Genomic DNA, 25,028 nt, shown 5'->3' on the forward strand with positions numbered 1-25,028 from the left:
CCTGTTTAATCATGCAAACATTTATTTTGACTTTCGGTAGGCAGAAGGGGAAAATGAAGTAAACAATGAATTGGCCAACAGAATGTCCTTATTTTACGCTGAAGCGACACCCATGTTGAAAACCTTAAGCGATGCCACAACAAAATTTGTTTCAGAGGTATGTTCGTGAATTAATTTCCGTTAACACAGATAGTTTTGGAAAAACGATTGTGCCTTTTGTGACTGATTCACATAAATTTTATTTTGGGGGTTCAGTGGAGAGGAAGGGTGAAACCTTGTCAGTCTTATGAATTGTTCTTCACAGACAGCAAGACCTATGTAATGTTGTTCAGGGGATTTTATTTATTTATTTCACAAATTTGTGTAGCTGCCCATATCGTAAAAATTACTCTGAGTGGCTTACAAGCAGAATAACAAAGCCATATCATATCCAAGCGAAATGTTGGAGGTGTGATTGTGATGATGCTACATATTTTCATATTTGGTGGACTTGCAAGAAAATTAAGGCCTTTTGGATAAGAATTTGGTGGATTATTCAAGGGCCGGTTTAGCTCACGCTGGTAAAGCTTGTTATTAAGAACACAGTAGCCTGCAATTACTGCAGGTTCGAGCCCGGCCCAAGGTTGACTCAGCCTTCCATCCTTTATAAGGTAGGTAAAATGAGGACCCAGATTGTTGGGGGGGCAATAAGTTGACTTTGTAAAAATATACAAATAGAATGAGACTATTGCCTTATACACTGTAAGCCGCCCTGAGTCTTCGGAGAAGGGCGGGGTATAAATGTAAACAAAAAAAAAAAATGTACTGAAGAAGAAGATAAAGTTCCTGCCGCAATTTTTTCTTTTGGGAATTATAACGGATTGTACAGGGGTTGAGACTAAACTGATTCTGAATTTAATAACAGCAGCAAGACTGTTGATTGGACAATACTAGAAGAAAGAAGAGGTACCTACAATAGAAGAATGGATATTGAAAGTCATTAATTTGGCTGAGATGGCTAAAATCTCAGCTTTTTTAAAAGACAATACGCAGGAAAGATATTTAATTGAATGGAAAAAATGGATTGATTATCTACAAAATAGATATCAGATTAAGAAATATCAGACTGCCTTTGAATAATTAGGAAGTATTATTTTATGTAATGGGGAGGGGGTTGGGAGATGAAAAGATTTGGATGAGGATAATTGGATTAGAAGGGAAAAATTTTACTCTATGTTTGGTTTATGTATAACAATACCTTGTGATTGACCCGGGAAGCCGGGGGAAGGAGGGGAAGGGGTTTTCTGGGAGGGAGGGGGGAAAAAAAGGGGGGGGAAATGTTTTTGTTTTTTTAAAACTTTTTCAATAAAAAATAATAATAATAACAAAGCCATATCACAATATTAAAAAATAAAAATAAATAAATGAGAACAAAAATGATAATATAGAAGAATCTCAAAGTATTGATAAAGGAGAATAGTACTAGCTTAGGGTTGAATGAAGGTGCTCTCTGAGCTTAGTTGTTTTCTTACAGACGTTTCATTACCCAGCTAAGGAACATCATCAGTGCTAGTCTAGCATTGATGATGTTAACCTAATTTGAGCAGTGATATGTCCACAACAAAACAATCAAAGAGGCACCCAGGATCCCTCAATCTCTTTTAGCTTCATACAATGACTGCAAGTTCACTATGATTTCCCAAAGGAAAATTCGAATAGCATGGGTGGCTGGGGAGGAATTGGGAGATTTTATGTGCACCATTTGTGGCCTGGGAGAATCTCGACAACTCAAGGTCGAACCTTGAGCCGGCTGACTGTTTCCCAAAACAAAGAGATTGCACTGGATTGGGGGACGATGGACAGTGGGTGGCCCAGAGGATGGAAAATGGGGATTTTTAACTATGCAGATTTTTATTTTATTTTTTTGCACGCGCGAAAACTTCAGAACTGGCTTTGCTTTTACTGTGCCTATATGGATCTATCAGCAAAGTTATACTCTTGGTAAAATAATGTCCCAGGAGGTTTTTGTTTTGTTTTGTTTTTTTGCTGCATATGCCAATGGGGCAGTTGATATGATCCCTCGGATAAGATCTTATGGCTTTAATAGGGCTTTAAAAGTGAAAAGTTGGCAAATTGCCAACCAGTGCAACTCACAGAGCCGAGGTGTGACTGTCTGTGCATTTCCCACTAACGCAGTGCATTTTGTGCCAGCAGAAAGAAGTTTGGGGTGCTCTTCAAAGGCAGCTCCAGGTAGAATACAAACCCGTTAGACTGCAGAATCTCTGAATATTCCTCTTACATGCCTTGCACAGTTTAGAATCAGGAGAAATTGCTCAAATAACCATTATGCCATCCTTACCATAATTACTATTACGGACACCGATTAGGAAAGGAGAGATGAAAACGATGCTCCCGGTCACATTTCACTAACTTTTTTCTTCCTCACCCATCCATTCACAGAACAAGAATTTACCTATAGAAAACACCACAGATTGCTTAAGCACCATGGCCAGCGTTTGCAGAGTCATGCTGGAAACCCCGTGAGTAGAACCATCATCATCAGATACCATCATTGTCAAATACAGGTAGTCCTCGACTTACAACATTTCATTTAAAGACCGTTCAAAGTGAACAACGGCACTGAAAAAAAAATGACTTACGACTCTTTTTTTTCCACACGTCATAATGTCCCTGAATTCACATGATCAAAATTCGGACGCTCAGCAATTGTGATTCATATTTATGACCGTTGCAGCATTCCCGGGATCATGCGATCTTCTTTTGCCACCTTCTGACAAGCAAAGTCAGTGGGGAAGCCGGATCCCCTTAACAACTGTGTGACTAACTTAACAATTGCAGTCATTCACTTAAGAAATGTGGCAAGAAAGGTCGTAAAATAGGGCAAAATTCACTTAGCAGCAGAAATTTCGGGCTCAATTGTGGTTTAAGTCAAGGACTACCAGTACCAATATGCATAAGGTCTTTTGTGGCTCCAGCCCCCCCCCTCCGGGCCTGGCCCTCTGCCAGAGAGTGACTCAGAGAGTGAGGGGGAAGGGCCGTCAGGGCTCCCCTCCACAGGGCTGGCCTCTCTGGCTCAGCTCCAGGAGCCAGAGGCAGGCCAGGTGGAGGAGATGACGAGGCCTCTGTCTCCTGTATCTCCCCCCCGCCCAGGCAATGCTTCTAGACCCAGCTGTGGACAATCAGTCCTGGTTAGATCCCAGGTTTCGTAGACCAGAGAGGCGGGAACAACAAAAAAGGGGGTGGAGCAGGCCTAGAGAGTGCTGAGTCACGGAGCCACACCCCACAGGATATAAAAGCAGGAGGGACTGCTCTACTACTTTGTGATGGACAAACAAACTGACTGGAGAAAACTTGAGCTGAATTATTTGACTGAGCATTTGGCCTGAATTGCTGTTTGTTCCTGACTTTCTGTTGCTCCAGTAATGAGCTTCAGTGACGCCGGCACCTGGGAAGATAAAAGAAACCTTGGCAGACGATTGCTGGTTTGCTGCCAGAGCTAATAGCTGCCATGGACTACATTGCTGGCTAATTGAGTCAGCTCACGTGTTTCCCAGACTGAGGTGGGGGGGACAGAACAGGGTCTAAACCAGGGGTGAAATTCACTTACCTTCCCTACTGGTTTGCAAATATGCACGCATTATTGTCCACGCATGCACAAAGCCTTCTGTGCACGTGCAGAGGCTTAAAATGTTGCAAAAAAGTGAAGTCATGCCTTCTGCACAGGTGGGCGGAGCCTCCTGCAGCCGCCGCTACCGGTTCACCCGAGCCGGATAGAACCGGCTGAATTTCACTCCTGTTCTAAACCGAGCAGATGGGGATTTTTATTTATTTATTTATTTTATTTATTTGGGGATTTGTGGGAATCATTTTTAATTCCTTCCATTCACAAATCGATGGCTATTCTGAACTGGCCCTGGACTTATTCATAAAGCTAAGTGGCATCAGGTCTGGTTAGTATTTGGATGGGGAACACCAAGAGTTGTAAGCTAGTTTGGGAAATCACAAAGTAAAACGCAACAAAAATAGAAGGAGGCCAGTGGCAGACAACTTCCATCATGTTCCCGAGAAAAGCACATGGACGTGTTGATGAACTTACTAGGTAACTTATCTTTACCCAAAAGAGTGTTTACTTTGCAAATGAGAATTGTTAAATATAGGTAGTCCTCAACTTAACAACTGGTCACTTAGCAACCATTCAAAGTTCTGACAGATATTTAGAACCTGGATTCAAAGCTCTAACACTTGGATTCCACTCCCCACCCTCACCCCCATCATGTGATTGCACTTTGGGAGATCAGCAACCAGGCTGCATGTTGTGGTCCACCAGCAGCCTGTGGAGCTGGCAGCAGAGTTGGACAGTGAGAAGGCTGGGGAAGAACATTGGCCAGTCCTGGAGTCTGGGGAAGGCCCAGATGAGGGCTCTGCGTTGGAGGCAGAGATGGGGCCAGGGTCATCTGGGAGCGATGCACAGACTCCGGAGCCTCCAGAATCGGGCAGCAGAGAGGCAGAGGAACAAGAGGAGCCTGTTCCTAGTGCGCGCATGCGCAGAGCTGGCAGAAGGCACAAACAGTTAAAACAAAAGGGACGACTCGGGAGTAAGACCTGGAGATGATTGGCCCCTCCCATGAGGCTTAAAAGAGGAGCAAAGACACATGGGCACTTTGCAGGAAAGCAACGCTGTTAATTCTGTTCCCAGTCAGCATCTCTGTTTGATTCTAGAATCCGTGTGGCTTTGCCAAGTAGGTCTTTGGCAAAGTATCAAGGGAGATAAAGGTTGGTAATTATCCCGAAGGACTTCCCCTGAAGGAATTTTTGCAACTAATTGGGACTCAGCTGTGAATTATATTCATTCACAACTGTTGTAATAAAAGAGGTTTTTGGAACTACTCTTGTGTTTTAATGACTCAGGAAGCCTAGGACACAGCACTGCATTTCTAGTGTCACGTGAATGCATTTTACAGCGGTTTTGTTGAAAAATTGGCCTTTACTTCCAGTTTTCGGCAAAACCACACCCATATCGAACCATTGGTTTGTGTAGCAACAGTGATGTTTGCTTAACAACCAATGGTGTTCACTTAATCGCAGGTGCCGAAAAGGATTGTAAAATCAAGTCAGTTGGGTTGTATGATTGACCATCGTATGACCCTCACGAGGTATCACTGTGACGGTCATAACCTAAGGACTATCTTACACAAAAGGATAGAGCCAACTTTGATTTTAACAAATGCAGGAGCAACTCTTATATGTTGGCTTTTTATTCCAGGAAAGATTTGGAAGAATCTCTGACGAAAGTTAACATTACTTTAATACCTTTTATAGCCTAAAATATACGCTTGGTGATCCCCTTTTCTTCCCTTTTCCATTTTAACCTTCTTGCTTGACAAGTATTTGAGTAGTATTTTGTAAATTTTCAATTAACCTAAATGAGGTTTTTATCAGTAGGTGAGGATCATCGTCATTACGATGAATTTTTTGATACAAGTAAAATTGTAAAAGACTGAAAGAAATTAAAATAGGTAAAAGAAGGAAGGGTAAAGTCAGCCAATCAATTTATTCTGGTCTCTGCAAACACACACACACAGATAAACACAGAGCTGCACTCGTGTTAAAGTAGCCAGAACCTTTCTAAAATGACAGAATATTGCAGAATGGCAGTCCTCCTCCCATCCCTCTCCCAATCGCTGAGGTTGTTGCAACATATATAGAACAAAGGCTGAGACCAAACCTATTTTCCTAAAGTTAGCTTCCTCTTCTCCTCAAATAAATCCTTTCAGCCCAGAAGTTGCTTTTAGGGTAGCAATGGGGTGGGGGGAGGTGTGTGCGGCAGATCTTTTCCCAGCCATGGGAGAGAAGGGGAGGGGAGAGGAAGGGAAGGGGAGAGAGAAAGATTGAGGGAGAAAGAGAGATTGTGAGAGAGAGTGCAGGAGAAAGAGATTGAGAGAGTGCAGGAGAAAAAGAGAGATTGAGAGAGAGGGAGAAAGAGACATTGAGAGAGAGAGAGAGTGAGGGAGAAAGAAAGAGATTGAGGGAGAGAGAGATTGAGAGATTGAGGGAAAAGAGAGATTGAGAGAGAGATTGAAGGAGAAAGAGTGAGAGTGAGGGAGAAAGCGAGAGAGTGAGGGAGAAAGAAAGAGATCGAGGGAGGGAGAAAGATAGAGGGAGAGAGAGAGAGAGATTGAGGGAGAAAGAGAGTGAAGGAGAAAGAGAGGGAGGGAGGGAGGAAGTGTGAGGAAGAAACAGATTGAGAGAGAGATTGAGGGAAAAAAGTGAGTGAGGGAGAAAGAGAGATTGAGGGAGGGAGGGGGAGGGGACGGAAACAATATTTGGTATATTGTCAGTATTTAGGTCTCTTTCTCCCGTGTTTTTATATAACCTCACTTTTTTCAAAATGCTGGGTCACAAACATGTTGCTCCTTCTTTTAGTTTGATCTGTTTATCCAAGTAGTGTGTTAAGAGGACAGGGGTTAGAGTAGAGTAGAATAACTTTATTGTCACTGTAAATACACACTAATCAGCCTACATTGAAATGAAATTTCGTTGCATACAGCTCTCAAAGGGGCACCACCTCCAAAGTACACTACATAAATATGACTAAATAAATAAATAAATAAAAATATGCATATACCCATGTATATTATTATGTGACACGGAGAAACAACACAGTCTAATTCGGATGTATGCATGTAACATGGCGAGAAAAACAAATCTTGTGAGTTTACCAGACCGATGGCCTAGGAAACAAAGCCGTTACAGAATCTGGTAGCCCTGCTAGAAATACTTTGAAACCTCCTCCCAGAGGGGAGCAACCGAAACAGACCGTGAAGTGAGCATGGGGGTCTCTAACCATGCTTTGAGCTCTAAGCGCCTAGTTCTGCAGGAGATTTGCCAGAGGCAGGAATCCTAGCAGGGAGCAGGGATATTATCCTCTTCATCTTATCCTTTGTCTCCATTCTCAGCAAAAGTATAACAGTTCTGCAAAAGGAGAACCCTGATGAGGCCTGAGCGGAGATAAAATAAAACCGTAAAACACATTTTGCCTTTGCCCTGTATCTCATCATAGGGGGAAATAAGTGCTGTTTCCCATCTTCTTCTAGTAGAACTAATAACCCCGCTTAAAGAGCAGGAGTTATGTCCTTCTTAGAGCAGAGGTCTTCTAATTTGGCAGCTTTAAGACTTGGGAACTTCAACTCCCAGAATTCTCCAGCCAGCTGGCTGGAGAATTCTGGGAGTTGAAGTCCACAAGTCTTAAAGCTGCCAAGTTTGAAGACCTCTTGCTCTTAGAGAGATCTTGGCACTTATAGTTTTAATATTCTCTTATGTTTAGGGGGGAAACTCTCCAGTTTATTTCTTGTGGGAATACTGTTAAATATTTCAACACTGGAGATGTGTTCCAAGGTGTCCAGTAGTTTTCTACATGTTTTCACCTCCTACATAGTTAAAAAAAAAGTATGAAACTGTCTGTTTTGCCTACAGTACAGTCTGTGTAAAGCTGAAGCCTTTTATATATATCCTGTTTCCCCCAAAATAAGACATCCCCTGATAATAAGTCTAATCGGGCTTTTGGGCGCATGGCAATAAGGCCAAGCGCTTATTTCAGGGTTCAAAAAAATATAAGACAGGATCTTATTTTCTCCTTTGAGAACAGTATCAAAATTAAGGCAAGCCAGTGTGGTCTAGAGGTTAAAGCACCAGGCTAGAAACCAGGAGACTGTGAATTCTAGTGTTGCCTTAAGTATGAGAGCCAACTGGGTGACCTTGGGCCAATCCCCAGGAAACTGTGAGTTCTAGTTCCTCCTTAGGCATGAAAGCCAGCTGGGTGATTTTGGGCCAACCACTCTTATTTTAGTCTAACCCATCTCACAGGGCTGTTGTGGAGAAAATAGGAGAAAGAAGGAACATTAGATGCGTTCTCTATCTTGCATTGTTTTCAAAAAGTAATAAAGGCAAGACATGAATAAATAAATTTTAAAAATAAAGTTCAGGAGCTGAACCAGGCCTCCCATAGAGCGGCTGGATCCATCCAAGAAAGGCTGATAACAATAGTTGAATGTTATAGTTGATAAGCTTAATTTAAGGCTCTTCATAAAAGGCTGTCCTGCAGTCACTCGTGGCAAATGCAGGTCATGTTTTGGGAAGTTATTGAGCCGAACTTGCAAGTTCATGAAAAACTCTGTTGCTTCAGCTTTTGGTAACCCCAATGTTCTTTTATGTCGTCTGTTGTTTTCTCCAGGGAGTACAGAAGCAGGTTCACAAACGAGGAGACCGTGTCCTTCTGCCTGAGGGTAATGGTGGGTGTTATAATCCTCTACGACCATGTGCATCCAGTGGGTGCTTTTGCAAAAACTTCAAAAATCGATGTAAGTTCTGTGCTTGGATAGTTGAAATACTCCTTTTCGTTACTGACTGCATGGGGGAGTTGCGGGGGGGACAATGGCAGGGCAGAGAGGGCTAATTGTAGATTGGAAGGACTATTTAGGTCAGGGTACCCAACCTTTGCAACTTTAAGGCTTGTAGACTTCAGTTGAGGAGGGCTGTCCTGTGACTCGGATGTTTTTTCTTAAGAGTAACCCTGCATGCTTCCTTCATTCTCTCTTAGATTTATCCTCCCCAGATCATCTTTATTGCACCTTTCTTAAAGGTAAAGGTTCCCCTTGCACATATGTGCTAGTCGTTCCCGACTCTCGGGGGAGGTGCTCATCTCCGTTTCAAAGCCAAAGAGCCAGCGCTCTCCGAAGACGTCTCCGTGGTCATGTGGCCGGCATGACTCAACGTCAAAGGCACACGGAACGCTGTTACCTTCCCACCAAAAGTGGTCCCTATTTTTTCTACTTGCATTTTTTGCGCGCTTTCAAACTGCTAAGTTGGCAGAAGCTGGGACAAGTAACGGGAGCTCACCCCGTTATACGGCACTAGGGACTCGAACCGCTGAACTGCCGACTTTTCAATCGACAAGCTCAGCGTCTTAACCACTGGGCCACCTTTCTTAGCCTCTTCCAATTTCTCTGAATCCTTAAAACAGAGCCCAGCGGGATTTGACTGAAGCAGAATAAAGGGGAACAATTACTTCCCGTGATTTGGCAACAATGCTTCTGTTGAGTCAGCCTCTAATAAATAAGTGTTTTTATTGCAACACCAGGCTACGGTTTCAAATTCAGTTTGCAATCTAGGACTTCTCCATGATCTTTCCCTCTAAATGTCCAATCCTAGGACATTTGGAATTTGCTTCCTAGGTGAAGCACTTGACATGGTCCCCTTCTGAAAGGGAAACAGCACTTCTTCCCTTTCAGATTTTTTTTGGAAGTTTTTGCCACTGAATGAGAACCTTTAGAAAAACTCTGAAAGAGGCAAGTACAGATAGTCCTCAACTTATGACCACAGTTGAGCCCAAAATTCCTGTTGCTAAGGGTGACGGTTGTTAAGTCAGTTTTGCCCCATGTTACGACCTTTCTTGCCACAGTTGTTGAGCGAAAAACTGTAATCATTAACTTAGTGGCACAATTGCTAAGTGAATCTGGCTTTTCCATTGATTTTGCATGTCAGAAAGTTACAAAAGGTGATCACATGGCACCCCCCCCTGGATACTGCAGTTGTCATAAATATGAGTCAATTGCCAAGCATCCAAATTTTGATCACATGACTGTGGGGATACTGCAACGATTGTAAATGTGAAAAACGGTGATAAGTCACCTTTTCCCCCAGTGCCGTTGTAACTTTGAATAGTCACTAAATGAACTGTTGTAAGTCGAGACTACCTGAACTTTTTTTCACAGAACTATGCTCAGGTCATTTTTCCAGCCTATCAACTCAATTTGAAACTTTACTTCTATCTTCTAAGATATGAACTCTCCCATCCAATTTTGTATCAGCTGCAAGTGGTAGACACATTCTCTACACCACTTCGGTCCAAGTTCGTACAACACGCTGATTAGCAAGCTAATTTAAGTGAGGGCTGGAAAGCATTCCAATTAAATGGATAAATAGGTAGATCAATAATTATACCCACTTCATCAAATTGGAGAGAGATACCAAGTGAGGGTGCTAATTCATATTTAATATGTAACCTTCCCATAATTTGAAGGGCCTCTGTGGCTCAGACTGCTAAGACAGTCTGTTATTAACACAGCTGCTTGCAATTACTGCAGGTTCTAGTCCCACCAGGCCCAAGGTTGACTCAGCCTTCCATCCTTTATAAGGTAGGTAAAATGAGGACCCAGATTGTTGGGGGCAATAAGTTGACTTTGTATACAAATAGGATGAAGACTATTGCTAACATAGTGTAAGCCGCCCTGAGTCTTCGGAGAAGGGCGGGATATAAATGCAAATAAAAAAAAATTGTTAGGGAAACTATTTGATAAAAAAAATGGGATAATTTTTGAAAAATGGGATGTGGCAAGAATTGTTCGTGACAAATCCGTGCTGGCTTCATTATTTTTTAAAAGTGCTTACCAACAGATCTATTGCTATAGCATCTCCCAAGGCATTGGTGTCAAAATGACAGATCTATAGTTTTCTGCATCTTTGGCCTTCCTTTCTCCTCTTTTTGAAGATAAGGAGATTTTGGTTCTCCAGGGAGTCTAATAATAATAATAATACCCAGATATTTGGCCAGCCCATCAGGTGATTCCTTCAGTATCCTGAAATGAAATTTATCTGGCCCTGGAAATTTAAACGCATTCAAAATAAAGATGTATTTCATGACCATAGTTTTAACAGTCTCAAGTTTTATTCTCATCCCTTCCGCCTTCTCTTCACAATCTGTTGGTGGAACACATAGATTTGGTTAGAGAAGATGGAATGAAAACAGGAATAACTCTGTTTCTTCCTTATTAGTGGTTACCTTTCTTCATTGAATAGGTGATATGTTGATCCCCCCCCCTTTTCTTTTTATTTTAAACATAACTAAAGCAGCCCTTTCTGTTATTCTTAATGCTGTGTGCTGGCCTCAAATGATTCTGAGTTTTTATTTTTACAACTCCATCTCTGCTGTTTCAAGCTACTTGCCTGGATTCTGCTTTGTGTGCTATTTCCTCTTTTCTCTGTGTGTTCTTTATTGCTCTAGGTCTTCATAAAATTTAGTTCTTTATGTAACGAATTTGGGTTTTTTTGCTGTCCTTCATGTTTTTCTCCTAACAACACATATGAACAACACATGGGTGATGTAGCATTCAAAGTAATGCTTTAAACAACAGATGGGATAATTTAAAAAAATCAATAAATTAGACAATATATGGGATAATTCAGGATGCGTTTACATGTATGGGTGTCTCCAAGTTCACAACTAGACAGAGCTTGAGAAAATGTATGCTACAGTTTCTTTGATTTTTTGTGGTGGCAGGGATGATGATGATGATGATGATGATTGTTATTATGTTGCCATTTTAAGAATTTAGGTGACTTACACTGACGCCAGGTTTGGATATTTCCTAAAATATCCAATAAAAAGTCTTTGCATGAATCAGTTTGCTGAAATTACAGGTACGGAATTACTGCATCACGTCTAGACATTCGTTGAAATACTGTATTTTGTTTTTTCCTGTTTTATGGCACTCTAGATGAAAGGATGCATTAAAGTTCTCAAAGACCAGCCTCCAAACAGCGTAGAAGGCCTTCTAAATGCTCTCAGGTACCTAACAAGCCCTCCCATGTTAAGCATAATTGTTGTGTTTTGGATGTGTGTGTGTGTTTTAAATCCATCTTGATGTAGAGTGAATGGCTTCTGTTTGAATCCCAGAGGTTTGCATAGAGTTGCTGGCTGTGGGTTTCTTGTTTCCGAGAAACAGATTTGTAAGAATTAGCAAGCCCTCCATCCTCTTTCATTTGCTGGTAGTAGTGCAAACACATTGCCTGAAGCTGGGGGATTTTAACTACCCTGCCATCAACAGGGGGACAAACTCTTGCACCAAGTGGAAGTTCCAACAGGCTCCTGACAAACCTAACAGACAACTTTGTCTCCCAAAAAGTAGAGAAGGGAACAAGGGGATCAGCAATGTTGGACTTAATTCTCACTAACAGCTGTTTAGAGCTTAGGGACAAAGCACAGTTAAGATTAAGATGGTACAAATGCGAAAGATCCAAGTTTAGCCCAATAAGAACATTTTGGGTAGTAAACGCTAACTTAATCAGATGCCGTCATGTGAAAAAGATAAGTTCACAAGCACATGGACAGTCATCCATGTAAAGTTCACAACACATCATCCATGTGCTTCAAAAAAAAACCCAAACAAATGTGAATATATCACATCTTCATTTTCATTCAAGCAGAAAATAGTGGTGTAAAGCTGATGTAATTGAACGAAAAGATCCTATGAAAAATTCACTTTGCGATTATTCATTCAACAACAACAGCAAAAATAGATACAGGTAATCCACAATTTATGACCAGTTGCTAGGTGACCATTCAATGTTACAACGAACCTGAAAAACCTTTTTTTACAATGCATGATGGGGGTTTTTTTCTAGAAACCGTCATTTTTTTCTGGTTTCTGGCAAAAAAAACACCCCATATTGGAGATAATGAGTTCGCTTAACGAATCGTATTCATTTAATGGCTGCGATGTTCACTTAACAGCTGCTGCAAAAAAAAAAAAAAGTTATAAAATCAAGCACGGTCACCTAATGACCATTGTGAGTGATCACTAAAATTTCAGACTCAATTATGGTTGTAAATCAAGGACTACCTATAATGCCATTTTTTTCCCCCTGTGGTAAAAAAATTACCATGGCTCTAATACCTGGTATTGCTCCTTGGACAGAAGTAATCTCAAGTGGACATTTCTTATAACCGTCCACTGATCAACTAAAAGGAATTTTCCCCCACTTCTCCAGACACTTTCCTCCCCAGCTGTGCGAATGAGGGGTTTATTGCATTATATAGTCCAGGAGTCTCCAACCTTGGCAACTTTAAGCCTGGAGGACTTCAACTCCCAGGATTTTGGGAGTTGAAGTCCGCCAGGCTTAAAGTTGCCAAGGTTGGTGACCACTGATATAGCCTATTTTAAACCACCCCTCAGTGAGCTTTACACCTGGGTTTTGACTTGGCCGTTCTAGAACCTTCCCTCTTCTTTCCTTCCTTCCTTCCTGAATGAGTGAATGCATAAATGAATAAATTTATTGTTTATTGATCAAATTTATTCGCTGCCCAGAGTTGTTTGAAATGAGATGGGTGACAAATAGATTTAATACAAAAATAAATAATACTGTTGTGTCTGCGCCCCCCGAGCTGGGCCCCCTGCCAGAAAGTGACTCGGAAAGTGAGGGGGAAGGGTCATCAGGACTTACCTCTGGAGCACCGGCTTCCCTGGCTCAGCTCCAGGAGCCAGAGGCAGGCCAGGTGGAGGAGATAACGAGGCCTCCGTCCTCTGACTCTTTCCCCCCCAGGCCACGCCTCCAGACCTGGCTGATGGCAATCAGGCCTCGCTGGACCCTAGGTTTCATAGGCAGGAAAGGCGGGAACAACAAAAGCAGGGGTGGGGCAGGCCTAGGAAGTGCTGAGTCATGGAGCCAAACCCCACAAGGGCTGCTATACCACTTTGTGGCAAGCAAATCAACTGCTTAACTAGAGCTGAAGTACTGTTTGTTCCTGGTTGACTCATCGGCATCAAGAGAGATAACAGAGACACTTGGCATACGCTTGCTAGTTTGCTGCCAGAGCTGATAGTTGCCGGCTAATTAAGTCATCGCTCAGACTGAAGCGAGGAGGACAGAGCAAATATATCTCTTCCCCTCCCCCTTCCCCTTCCCTTCCTTCCTTCCTCCCTCCCTCCCTCCCTCATTCCTAGGTGGGTTTAGGGTTCCTGTCATGTTGCAAGGCCAACTTTTGACTGAGCTTCAGTTTTCTGACAGGTGGTCTCACTTTATCCTCAAGCATCCTTTGGTACAATGAAGAACTCATAGTGGGTTCTTGCATGGGAAGCTGGCCTTTCCACCACCATGCTTTTCCATTGTATCAGGTTCTCCAGGAGTGCTGTATTTGGTTTCTGTCAAACATGTCTTCTTCTGGCATTGTGAGTCAAATAACTCTCAGCCAGAGAATATGTTGTTCCACAACTGCTTTTTGATCAACTTTTTAATGTGGAATTCTAATTGCCTCTTTTTAAAATTTTATGTACAGTTTTTATGTTATTTGTATACCATCCAGAGTCCAGACACCACCCAGTCCAGAGAAAGATTGGCTGATGAGAAAGACAGAGAGAGAAAGAGAGAGAGAGAGAGAAAGAAAGATAGAAAGAAAGAAAGAAAGAAAGAAAGAAAGAAAAGTTGGATAGACAGACAATTGCATTATATAGCTTCATGGTGGTGACGTAATGTTAGAATGCAATATTGCAGGCTAACTCTGCCCACTGCCAGCAGTTTGATCCTGACCAGCTCAAGGTTGACCATCTTTCTGAGGTCAGTAAAATGAGGACCCAGATTGTTGGGGGCAATATGCTAGTATTTATGAACTGTTCAGAGAGTGATGTAAAACACTATGAAGCATATAGAAATCTAAGTGCTGTTGCTATGGCACTAGAAACTGTACTTGATCTGAGTCTTAAAAAAAAAAACCCGAAAGGAAAAGCTTTTTAATATAGGGTGATACGATTAAAAGCTAGAGTAAGAGATAGAAATAAAGGGAATATTAATGAATTACATTTTTATTTGATAAAATGAAAGTAATAACGAGAAATAGGTGGAGTAATTGATTAATGATAAGACTGTAGCCTAATATAGATGTGTATTGTTATGGGAATTTCATAAATTGGATTGAATGTAATAATAATAATGTTTAATCTGTTTAGTTTTGTTTGTACTGGAATGTATGGTACCCAGGTACCAACCACACCGTTCATGACATTTTGACATTTTTATCAAAAATAAAAAACTTGGAGGAACCCCCCCCCCTCAAAAAAACGGCAAAGCATCACCTTAATGTCTATTTCTTTCCTCGATAGGTACACAACAAAACATTTGAACGATGAGACTACCTCCAAGCAAATTAAATCTATGTTGCAATAACAGTTACCTACAAGGTGTGGTCCTGCTGTAAACAGTATTCTGCAATGACTGAGATGCACAGATTTTTTTTTTTAAAAAGTGATTGCAACTACTATCTTGTTCAGTCTTGCTTTTGACTTTCTTTCCCCGTGTCTTCTCTTCCATTAAAAAAAACAAAAAATCACGTTCTTGTCCTTGGGTAAGCTGATAACTTCTTTTCTGTGCCAAAATCAATGAAATGTATCATCTCGGGAAGATAATTTTTTTGGGGGGGGGGGTTCTTTTCTTTCTTTTTTTACTTTTCAGAGTCGCCATTGTACGTGGCAGCTAATTTCTTGTATTGCGTTATGGATTTCTCTGTATGAGAGAAAATTCTGTGACTTGAACTAAATATTTTTAAACGTGGGGTTTTTTTTGTTGTTTTCCTTTTTGTTTTTGTTTTTTTGAAAAACTAATATTTAATATTGCTTCTCGTGCATGGCGAAACTGCCTATTACTGCTATTTAAAAAAAAAGAAAAAAGAAAAATCCACAGTGACTTCATTTTTCTATTGCAGCTTTTCTTATGTGCAACTGGGAAGAAAACGTTTAAAAAAAAAAAGCAGATTTGTTTAAATTAACTGTGTTTGTACAAATGGTACCCAACACAATTTTTTTTTTTAAAAAAAAGAAACTAGTAAAAACCGTTCGTTTGGTTTTTTTTTTTTTAAAAAATGTTAAGTTTGCATTTCGACTCATTTTTGTAAGGATGTACGTTGTATGTTTAATAACTAATGTTTTTCAACAACAAAAAAAATATTGGTGTGTGCGTAGCCAAATTACGTATGCATGTTTGTGTCAAAGGATTGGCTGTGGAAACAACAATAAAAATGAGCTTTCATTTTTCTAAGTGTGGTTTGTTTCACTAATTGAAGAGGGAGGGGCCTGTAATTAATAGGTGCTAGGAGAAAATTGGTTAAAAAGGAGTACAGGTAATCCTGGACTTAAGACCACAATTGAGCCCAAAACGTTAAGCGTGAGACATTTGTTAAGTGAGTTTTGCCCCATTTTACGATCTTTCTTGCCCCGGTTGTTAAGTGAATCACTGCCGTTGATAAGTTAATCACCAAGTTGTTAAAGGAATCTGGCTTCGCCATTGACCTTGCTCGTCAGAAGGTCGCAAAAGGGACCCCGGGACATCGCAAGCGTCATGAACCGGTTGCCAAGCATCGAAATTTGGATCATGTGACCCTGGGGAGGCCGCAAAGGTCGTAACTCTGAAAAACGGGCATGGGCCATTTTTTTCAGTGCCGTTGTAAACTTTGAACGGTCACTAAACGAACTGTTGGAAGCCGAGGACTATCTGTAGAGTTTCCGCTTACGGTAGTAAGTCAGGATGGGTCATAAAGAGAGGCATCATGTGACTCAACTGACTTTGTTTTACGGCGGTCACTAAGTAAATCTTGGTCATTAAGCGAATGGACAGTCGTAAAGCGAATTCCGCGGTTGTTAAGTGAAAGTTGACTTTGTATATAAATATACAAATAGGATGAGACTATTGCCTTGCACAATGTAAGCCACCCTGAGTCTTCGGAGAAGGGCAGGATATAAATATAAATAAAAAAAAACACATATTATTCACTAGGGCAGGGGTCTCCAATCTTGGCAACTTTAAGACTTGTGGACACAAGAACAATCGATCCGGTCTGAACAGGGAGCATTTCACCCCTGGGTAGCTCTCAACTTACAACCACAATTAAGCCAACCACAATTTTTTGTTACTAAGTGAAACAATAATTAAGCGAATTTCGCCCCATTTTATGACTTTTCGTGCCACGGCTGTTCAGTGAATCACTGCCAGTTGTTAAGTTAGTCACCTGGTTCTTAAGTGAATCTGGCTTCTCCATGGATTTTGCTTTTCAGAAAGTTGCAAAAGAGGATCATATGACCTTGGGAAACTGCAATTGCCAAGCATCTGAATTTTGACTGCGGGGATGCTGCAATGGTCGTAAGTGCGAGAAACGGTCTTAAGTCACTTTTTTTCACTGCCGTTGTAAGTGAACGGTCATTAAATGAACGGTTGTAAGCCGAGGAGTCCCTGAATAGAATAGAATAGAATAGAATAGAATAGAATTTTTATTGGCCCAAGTGTGATTGGACACACAAGGAATTAGTCTTGGTGCATATGCTCTCAGTGTACATAAAAGAAAAGATACCTTCATTAAGGTGCAACATTTACAACACAATTGATGGTCAATATATCAATATAAATCATAAGGATTGCCAGCAACAAAGTTACAGTCATACAGTCATAAGAGGAAAGAGATTGGTGATGGGAACGATGAGAAGATTAATAGTAGTGCAGATTTAGTAAACAGTGACAGTGTTGAGGGAATTATTTGTTTAGCAGAGTGATGGTGTTTGGGGAAAAACTGTTCTTGTGTCTAGTTGTTCTGGTGTGCAGTGCTCTATAGCGTCGTTTTGAGGGTAGGAGTTGAAACAGTTTATGTCCTGGATGTGACATTCTAGAGGTGTGGTCTTACTAAGTTTTTATAAAGCAGTACTAATACTTCACATGATTTTGATTCTTAGATTCTTAAAGCAAATAGCAATTTTTGAAATGCTTCCAGACTAGTATGCTTCATCTGACTTCCTTCCTGCAGTCATTTTGATCAAACTAAAATTAATTGTAGCTACACCCCATTGAAACCAAAGGAATGAGTTTGTCTTAATTAACCAGGCTCTTTTTCTTTGTAGGACGTGTCAAAGTTTTCACTTTTCAACTTCCAAACATTGTGACATGCCTTGAGGACTATAGAAATATTTTGGTTACTATATAATTTAGATCAACCTATTTTGGTCACCATACTACAGAAAAAAAGATGTTGAGACTTTGGAAAAAATGCAGAGAAGAGCAACTAGGATGATCAAAGGCTTGGAGACTAAAACAGCTGCAGGAGTTGGGTTCAGCTAGTCTCGAGAAAAGAATTAGGGGTGACATGATAGCAGTATTCCAGTATTTGAGGGGCTGCCACAAAGAAGAGAAGGTCAACCTATTTTTCAAAGCACCAGAAGGCAGGAGAAGAAGCAATGGATGAAAACTGATCAAGGAGAGAAGCAACCTGGAATTAAGGAGAAAATTCCTAACAGTGAGGACAATTAACCAGTGAAACAGCTTGTCTTCAGAAATCATGGGCTCTTCCTCACTAGGTTTTTAAGAAGAGACTAGCCAGTCACTTCTTTGGAATGATAATCCAAAGTCCCTTCTAATCCATTCCACTCCACTCCACATTCTAATTCCAATTCTATTCTATTCTCATCCCATCCCATTCCATTCTTCTGTACTCTACTCTACTGTACTCTATATTCCAATTCCTATTTTATTCCCATCCCATCCCATTCTATTCCATTCCATTCCATTCCACTCTACTCTACACTATATTCTAATTCCAATTCCAATTCTATTCCATTTCGTTCCGTTCCGTTCTGTTCTAATCCATGCCATTCCACTCCACTCTATTCTATTCTACTCTACTCTATATTCCAATTCCTATTCCAATTCCAATTCCAATTCCAATTCCAATTCCTATTCTATTCTATTCTATTCCATTCCATTCCACTCTACTCTATATTCTAATTCCAATTCCAATTCCTATTCCAATTCCAATTCCAATTCTATTCTATTCCATTCCATTCCATTCCACTCCACTCTACTCTACTCTACTCTACTCTATATTCTAATTCCAATTCTATTCCATTCCATTCCACTCTACTCTATATTCCAATTCCAATTCTATTCCATTCCACTCTACTCTATATTCTAATTCCAATTCCAATTCTATTCCATTCCACTCTACTCTACTGTACTCTATATTCCAATTCTATTCTATTCTATTCCATTCCATTCCACTCTACTCTATATTCCAATTCCAATTCCAATTCCTATTCCAATTCCAATTCCAATTCCAATTTCAATTCCAATTCCAATTCCAATTCTATTCCATTCCACTCTACTCTACTGTACTCTATATTCCAATTCTATTCTATTCCATTCCATTCCATTCCATTCCACTCTACTCTATATTCCAATTCCAATTCCAATTCTATTCTATTCTATTCCCATCCCATTCCATTCCATTCCATTCCATTCCATTCCATTCCATTCCATTCCACTCTACTCTATATTCCAATTCCAATTCCTATTCCAATTCCTATTCCAGTCCATATATTCTATTCTATTCTATTCTATTCCATTCCATTCCATTCCATTCCATTCCATTCCACTCCACTCTATTCTATTCCATTCCACTCTACTCTACTGTACTCTATATTCCAATTCCAATTCCTATTCCAATTCCAATTCCAATTCTATTCTATTCCATTCCATTCCACTCTACTCTATATTCTAATTCCAATTCTATTCTATTCCATTCCATTCCATTCCATTCTTCTGTACTCTACTCTATATTCCAATTCCAATTCTATTCCATTCCATTCCACTCTACTCTACTCTATATTCTAATTCCAATTCCAATTCCAATTCCAATTCCTATTCCAATTCTATTCTATTCCATTCCATTCCACTCTACTCTATATTCCAATTCTATTCTATTCCATTCCATTCCATTCCATTCCATTCCATTCCATTCCATTCCATTCCACTCCACTCTACTCTACTCTATATTCTAATTCCAATTCTATTCTATTCTATTCTATTCCATTCCATTCCACTCCACATTCTAATTCCAATTCTATTCTATTCTATTCTATTCCATTCCATTCCATTCCATTCCATTCCATTCCATTCCATTCCATTCCATTCTTCTGTACTCTACTCTATATTCTAATTCCAATTCTATTCTATTCTATTCCATTCCATTCCATTCCATTCCATTCCACTCTACTCTACTCTACTCTATATTCTAATTCCAATTCCAATTCTATTCTATTCCATTCCATTCCACTCTACTCTATATTCCAATTCCAATTCTATTCCATCCCATCCCATTCCATTCCACTCTACTCTATATTCTAATTCCAATTCCAATTCCAATTCCAATTCCAATTCCAATTCTATTCCATTCCACTCTACTCTATATTCCAATTCCTATTCCAATTCCAATTCCAATTCCTATTCCAATTCCAATTCCTATTCCAATTCTATTCTATAACATTCCATTCCACTCTACTCTACTCCATATTCCAATTCCAATTCTATTCTATTCTATTCTATAACATTCCATGCCATTCCACTCCACTCTATTCTACTCTACTCTATATTCCAATTCCTATTCTATTCCCATCCCATCCCATCCTATTATATTCCATTCCATTCCATTCCACTCCACTCCACTCCACTCTATATTCTAATTCCTATTTTATTCTATTCTATTCCCATCCCATTCCAACCCATCCATTCCATTTCATTCTATTCTATAACATTCCATTCCAATCCATTCTACTCCACTCCACTCCACTCTACTCTACTCCATATTCCAATTCCTATTCCAATTCCAATTCCTATTCCATCCCATCCCATCCCATCCCATCCCATCCCATCCCATCCCATCCCATCCTATTCTATTCTATTCTATTCTATTCTATTCTATTCTTGCTTGATAAGTAACTATATAAATATAACTTTTCAACATTTTTTGTTTCATTTTAATAGTATTTAGCAAGATTAATTTTAGTTGTTCCCTTGGCTGGAAAAAAACCCCTATTTTAACCTCTCTGCCTTAAGTCATGAGTTAATACCGGCATAACTTCATTGGATTAAGATGCTTTTAATCCACTTCCTGAGAAACAGTCATACAGTCATAAGCGGAAGGAGGTGGGTGATGGGAACGATGAGAAGATTAATAATAGTGCAGATTTAGTAAATAGTCTGACAGTGTTGAGGGAATTATTTGCTCAGCAGAGTGATGGCCTTCGGGGGAAAACTGTTCTTGTGTCTAGTTGTTCTGGTGTGCAGTGCTCTGTAGCGTCGTTTTGAGGGTAGGAGTTGAAACAGTTTATGTCCAGGATGTGACATTCTAGAGGTGTGGTCTTACTAAGTTTTTATAAAGCAGTACTAATACTTCACATGATTTTGATTCTTTGTTTCTTAAAGCAAATAGCAATTTTTGAAATGCTTCCAGACTAGTATGCTTCATCTGACTTCCTTCCTGCAGTCATTTTGATCAAACTAAAATTTAATTGTAGCTACACCCCACTGAAACCAAAGGAATGAGTTCGTCTTAATTAACCAGGCTCTTTTTCTTTGTAGGACGTGTCAAAGTTTTCACTTTTCAACTTCCAAACATTGTGACATGCCTTGAGGACTATAGAAATATTTTGGTTACTATATAATTTAGATCAACCTATTTTGGTCACCATACTACAGAAAAAAAGATGTTGAGACTTTGGAAAAAATGCAGAGAAGAGCAACTAGGATGATCAAAGGCTTGGAGACTAAAACAGCTGCAGGATTTGGGTTCAGCTAGTCTCGAGAAAAGAATTAGGGGTGACATGATAGCAGTATTCCAGTATTTGAGGGGTTGCCACAAAGAAGAGAAGGTCAACCTATTTTCCAAAGCACCAGAAGGCAGGAGAAGAAGCAATGGATGAAAACTGATCAAGGAGAGAAGCAACCTGGAATTAAGGAGAAAATTCCTAAGAGTGAGGACAATTAACCAGTGAAACAGCTTGTCTTCAGAAATCATGGGCTCTTCCTCACTGTAGGTTTTTAAGAAGAGACTAGACAGTCACTTCTTTGGAATGATAATTCCCTTCTAACCCATTCCACTCCACTCCACTCCACTCCACATTCTAATTCCAATTCTATTCTATTCTCATCCCATCCCATTCCATTCTTCTGTACTCTACTCTACTCTACTGTACTCTATATTCCAATTCCAATTCCTATTCCAATTCCAATTCTATTCTATAACATTCCATTCCATTCCACTCTACTCTACTCTACTCTACTCTATATTCCAATTCCAATTCCTATTCTATTCTTGCTTGATAAGTAACTATATAAATATAACTTTTCAACATTTTTTGTTTCATTTTAATAGTATTTAGCAAGATTAATTTTAGTTGTTCCCTTGGCTGGAAAAAAACCCCTATTTTAACCTCTCTGCCTTAAGTCATGAGTTAATACCGGCATAACTTCATTGGATTAAGATGCTTTTAATCCACTTCCTGAGAAACAGTTACATACAGTCATAAATTCTCGTTCCACAGACAGCCCTGTTAGCTTAACGTGGAATTTATGGAATTTTGACTTAACTTTTTCCCAAGTTCTGTTTTCCCACAAGAATCACCATGTTTTTTTGTTATTGAAGAAATTTTGAAAACATGTCATCATGTGGCTTTTATGTTTGTTGTGCTGGGAAAGAGGTGCTCTGGTTACAGACAACATGTTTTGGTTTCCATGCTGCGTGTACAAAATAGCAAACCTTGCCCTAGACTGACCAGTCAATTTTCAAACAGCCATCGTATTTTTGAAGATTCCGGACAGACCTAAGCAACTTTCTGACACAAGACTTCCCTTTCTGTTCAATCTACTCCTTGGGGTCCCCTTCAAGCTTCTGGATCAGATCTGGGAGTGCATGAAAAGGAAGAAAAGGCTCTCCCATTCGAAGCCTCTGTTTAGGTCAGGGGTCTCCAACCTTGACAACTTTAAGCCTGGCGGATTTCAACTCCCAGAATTCACTAGCCAGCTTTGCTGACTGGGGAATTCTGGGAGTTGAAGTCCGCCAGGCTTAAAGTTGCCAAATTGGAGACCCCTGGTTTAGGTTCTGCACAGCCCTCGAAACAATTTACAATACCGTATTTCTCCAAAAAGAAGGCCCTGTCTTATTTTCTTTTGACACCCCCCCCCCCGAAAAAAGCAGCTAGGCCTTCTTTTTTGGAGGGTTCTAATTATTGACTCACCCGCTGCTGCTGCTGCATGCCGCCACTCTCATGCATCGCCCTGGCCTCTCTTTCACATTTAGATGCCTGCTGGCAGGCATCAGCAGCCGATAACAGAGCTCTGGATCGATCCGGAGCTCTTATCAGCTGCAGATAACAGATGCCGGCAGGCATCTGAAAGTGAAATGGAGGCCGGGGCGATGCGTGCAAGTGGCGGCAAGCAGCCACTGAAGATGGCGAGGCAGTTGTCGGAGTGTGCGAGGGCTGGTAAGTAGGGCAGCTCTACCCTCCCCCCATCCCCACACTAGCTTATTTTTTACCTTTGTGCCTTGCCCCATCCCCTGCACCCTGGGGTGGGTGGGGTCTTTTTTAGGGCTAATTTTGTAGGTGGGGTTTAATTTGATCGCATGCGCTCAAAAATGTGATAGGGCTTCTTTTCAAGGAGACTCATGATTTAATTAGGGCATCTGTTGGAACCCTGACAGCAAGCCAGCTCTTGTAATTTTGAATGGTCACTAAGTGAATGTTCTAAGTCGAGGACTACCTGTATAATGCAGTGGTCATCAAAAAATTAATAAGTCTTAACCTGTCTTTGAAGCACAAGCAGAGGAAAGATCTTGATCCAGGACAGATTATTTCCGAGGTATGCCAGAAAGAAGTTTGAGAAAGGGAGAGAAACATCTGTCCTTCAAGAGTTTATTCTGATTGAAACAGTTTTGATTAATACCGGTTTCATATGATCAATTCATTATGGAATGTCACCAGTAAGAAGTTACAAAACACGTCTCCTCTAGCCTATCAATTCACGCTTATCCCTTCTCCTTAAGTGATAAAATAGTTCTGCTTCCCTCCCTTAAGAATATATATTTTGCTCTGTCAAATAGTGGAATAAACTGCTTTTTGCACGAATCTCCCAAGGAAAGTAACCTTAGTTAACTTGCTTCTTCCAAGGAAAGTTTTAAAGATAAAAATAGAGAATAGGGATTCCTGTGATGAATGATAGAATTACATTGAAACGGGTTTAGGGTAGTTATGTGGGAGAGAAATCCAATGTTTTCTGCAAGTCCTTTCACAGGAGGAAATCCTGAATTTGTTGCATGACGCAATCGCCTAAAACGGGGGTCGGCAACCTTAAACACTCAAAGAGCCCCAAAGGCCCTAATTCAGGGGTCTGCAAACTTGGCTCTTTTAAGACTTGGCTCTCGGCCAGCAAAGCTGGCTGAGGAACTCTGGGAGTTGAAGTCCACAAATCTTAAAAGAGCCAAGTTTGCAGACCCCTGCCCTAACTGGAAGCCCCCCGTTCAATTCTGGAGCCCTGGAAGTCCAGTTCCCCCACCATAGAGTCTCTTCCTAGCATGGTGTCCTTTTTCCTCTGCCGACTGGAAGTCGATTCCCCCACCAGAGTCTCCACAGCATCCTTTTTTCTCTACCTGTCCTAACTGAAAGCCCTATCTGGAGCTGACCAGCAACAGGGAGCTGCAGCAGAGGGATGAAAGAGCCACATGCGGCTCCAGAGCCTCAGGTTGCTGACCTCTGGTCTAAAACAATCTACCCCACCTTTTACTGGCTGGGGAGTATATCTGCTGGACATGCCTACAATTCGTCAACTTAGAGAAAATCATCGTAGACACACATCAGGTTACTTGTAACCAACTGGCCAGTTTTGGCTCAGCAGGAAAAGTGGGCTTTTCTTCAGGTGTGATATTCTAAAGCAAAATTTAGCACCCTCTTTAGGGTGGTCTTTATGGGAGCGGTGTGCTGGCCTAGTGGAGAAGTCACTCGCCTCCCACTTGGACGGTTGAAAGTTCAATCCTAGAGAGCAACAGATATTTCTCTCCTAGGGCGTAATGAAAAAAATAACTGCTGTGAACTCCATGTAGGCATCAGGAAGGGCATCCAGCCAGTAAACTCTCAGCTCCATCCAATCGACTCTACTTAATTGACAGTGCCAGCGATGGTTGGGGACGATGGCGCCTCTCACCTTCTTGCCATATGGGTGTTGGCCTATTTTTGACTTTGACTTTCCATCGGACAAAGGGGCCTCCCATTGGTTGGACCAGCTATTCTTGCCTTGTCCATTCTGAGGAAATGTCTTTCTCTCGCTGTCTCTACTTTTCAACATGCGATACTCCGCACATGAACTCCTCTGCCTGAGCCACCCTCGCAGGAATGGCC

General features: G+C 40.7%; 1 protein-coding gene across 2 annotated transcripts in view; it reads left to right on the top strand.

Annotated features, from left to right (window-relative positions):
* CYRIB (CYFIP related Rac1 interactor B) overlaps window positions 1-15,675 on the top strand; it is a 126,788-nt gene extending 111,113 nt beyond the window's left edge. For both annotated transcript variants that reach the window (XM_058178498.1, XM_058178497.1), the window contains exons 9-13: window positions 41-157; window positions 2,440-2,519; window positions 8,231-8,357; window positions 11,553-11,623; window positions 14,931-15,675. In XM_058178498.1, coding sequence (XP_058034481.1) covers window positions 41-157; window positions 2,440-2,519; window positions 8,231-8,357; window positions 11,553-11,623; window positions 14,931-14,994 — 459 coding nt within the window. In that variant the 3' untranslated portion in view covers window positions 14,995-15,675. The remainder of the gene's footprint in view (window positions 1-40; window positions 158-2,439; window positions 2,520-8,230; window positions 8,358-11,552; window positions 11,624-14,930) is intronic.
* The last annotated feature ends 9,353 nt before the right edge of the window (window positions 15,676-25,028 follow it).

This window comes from Ahaetulla prasina, chromosome 3, assembly GCF_028640845.1.
Source record: "Ahaetulla prasina isolate Xishuangbanna chromosome 3, ASM2864084v1, whole genome shotgun sequence".
Taxonomy (NCBI): Eukaryota; Metazoa; Chordata; class Lepidosauria; order Squamata; family Colubridae; genus Ahaetulla; species Ahaetulla prasina.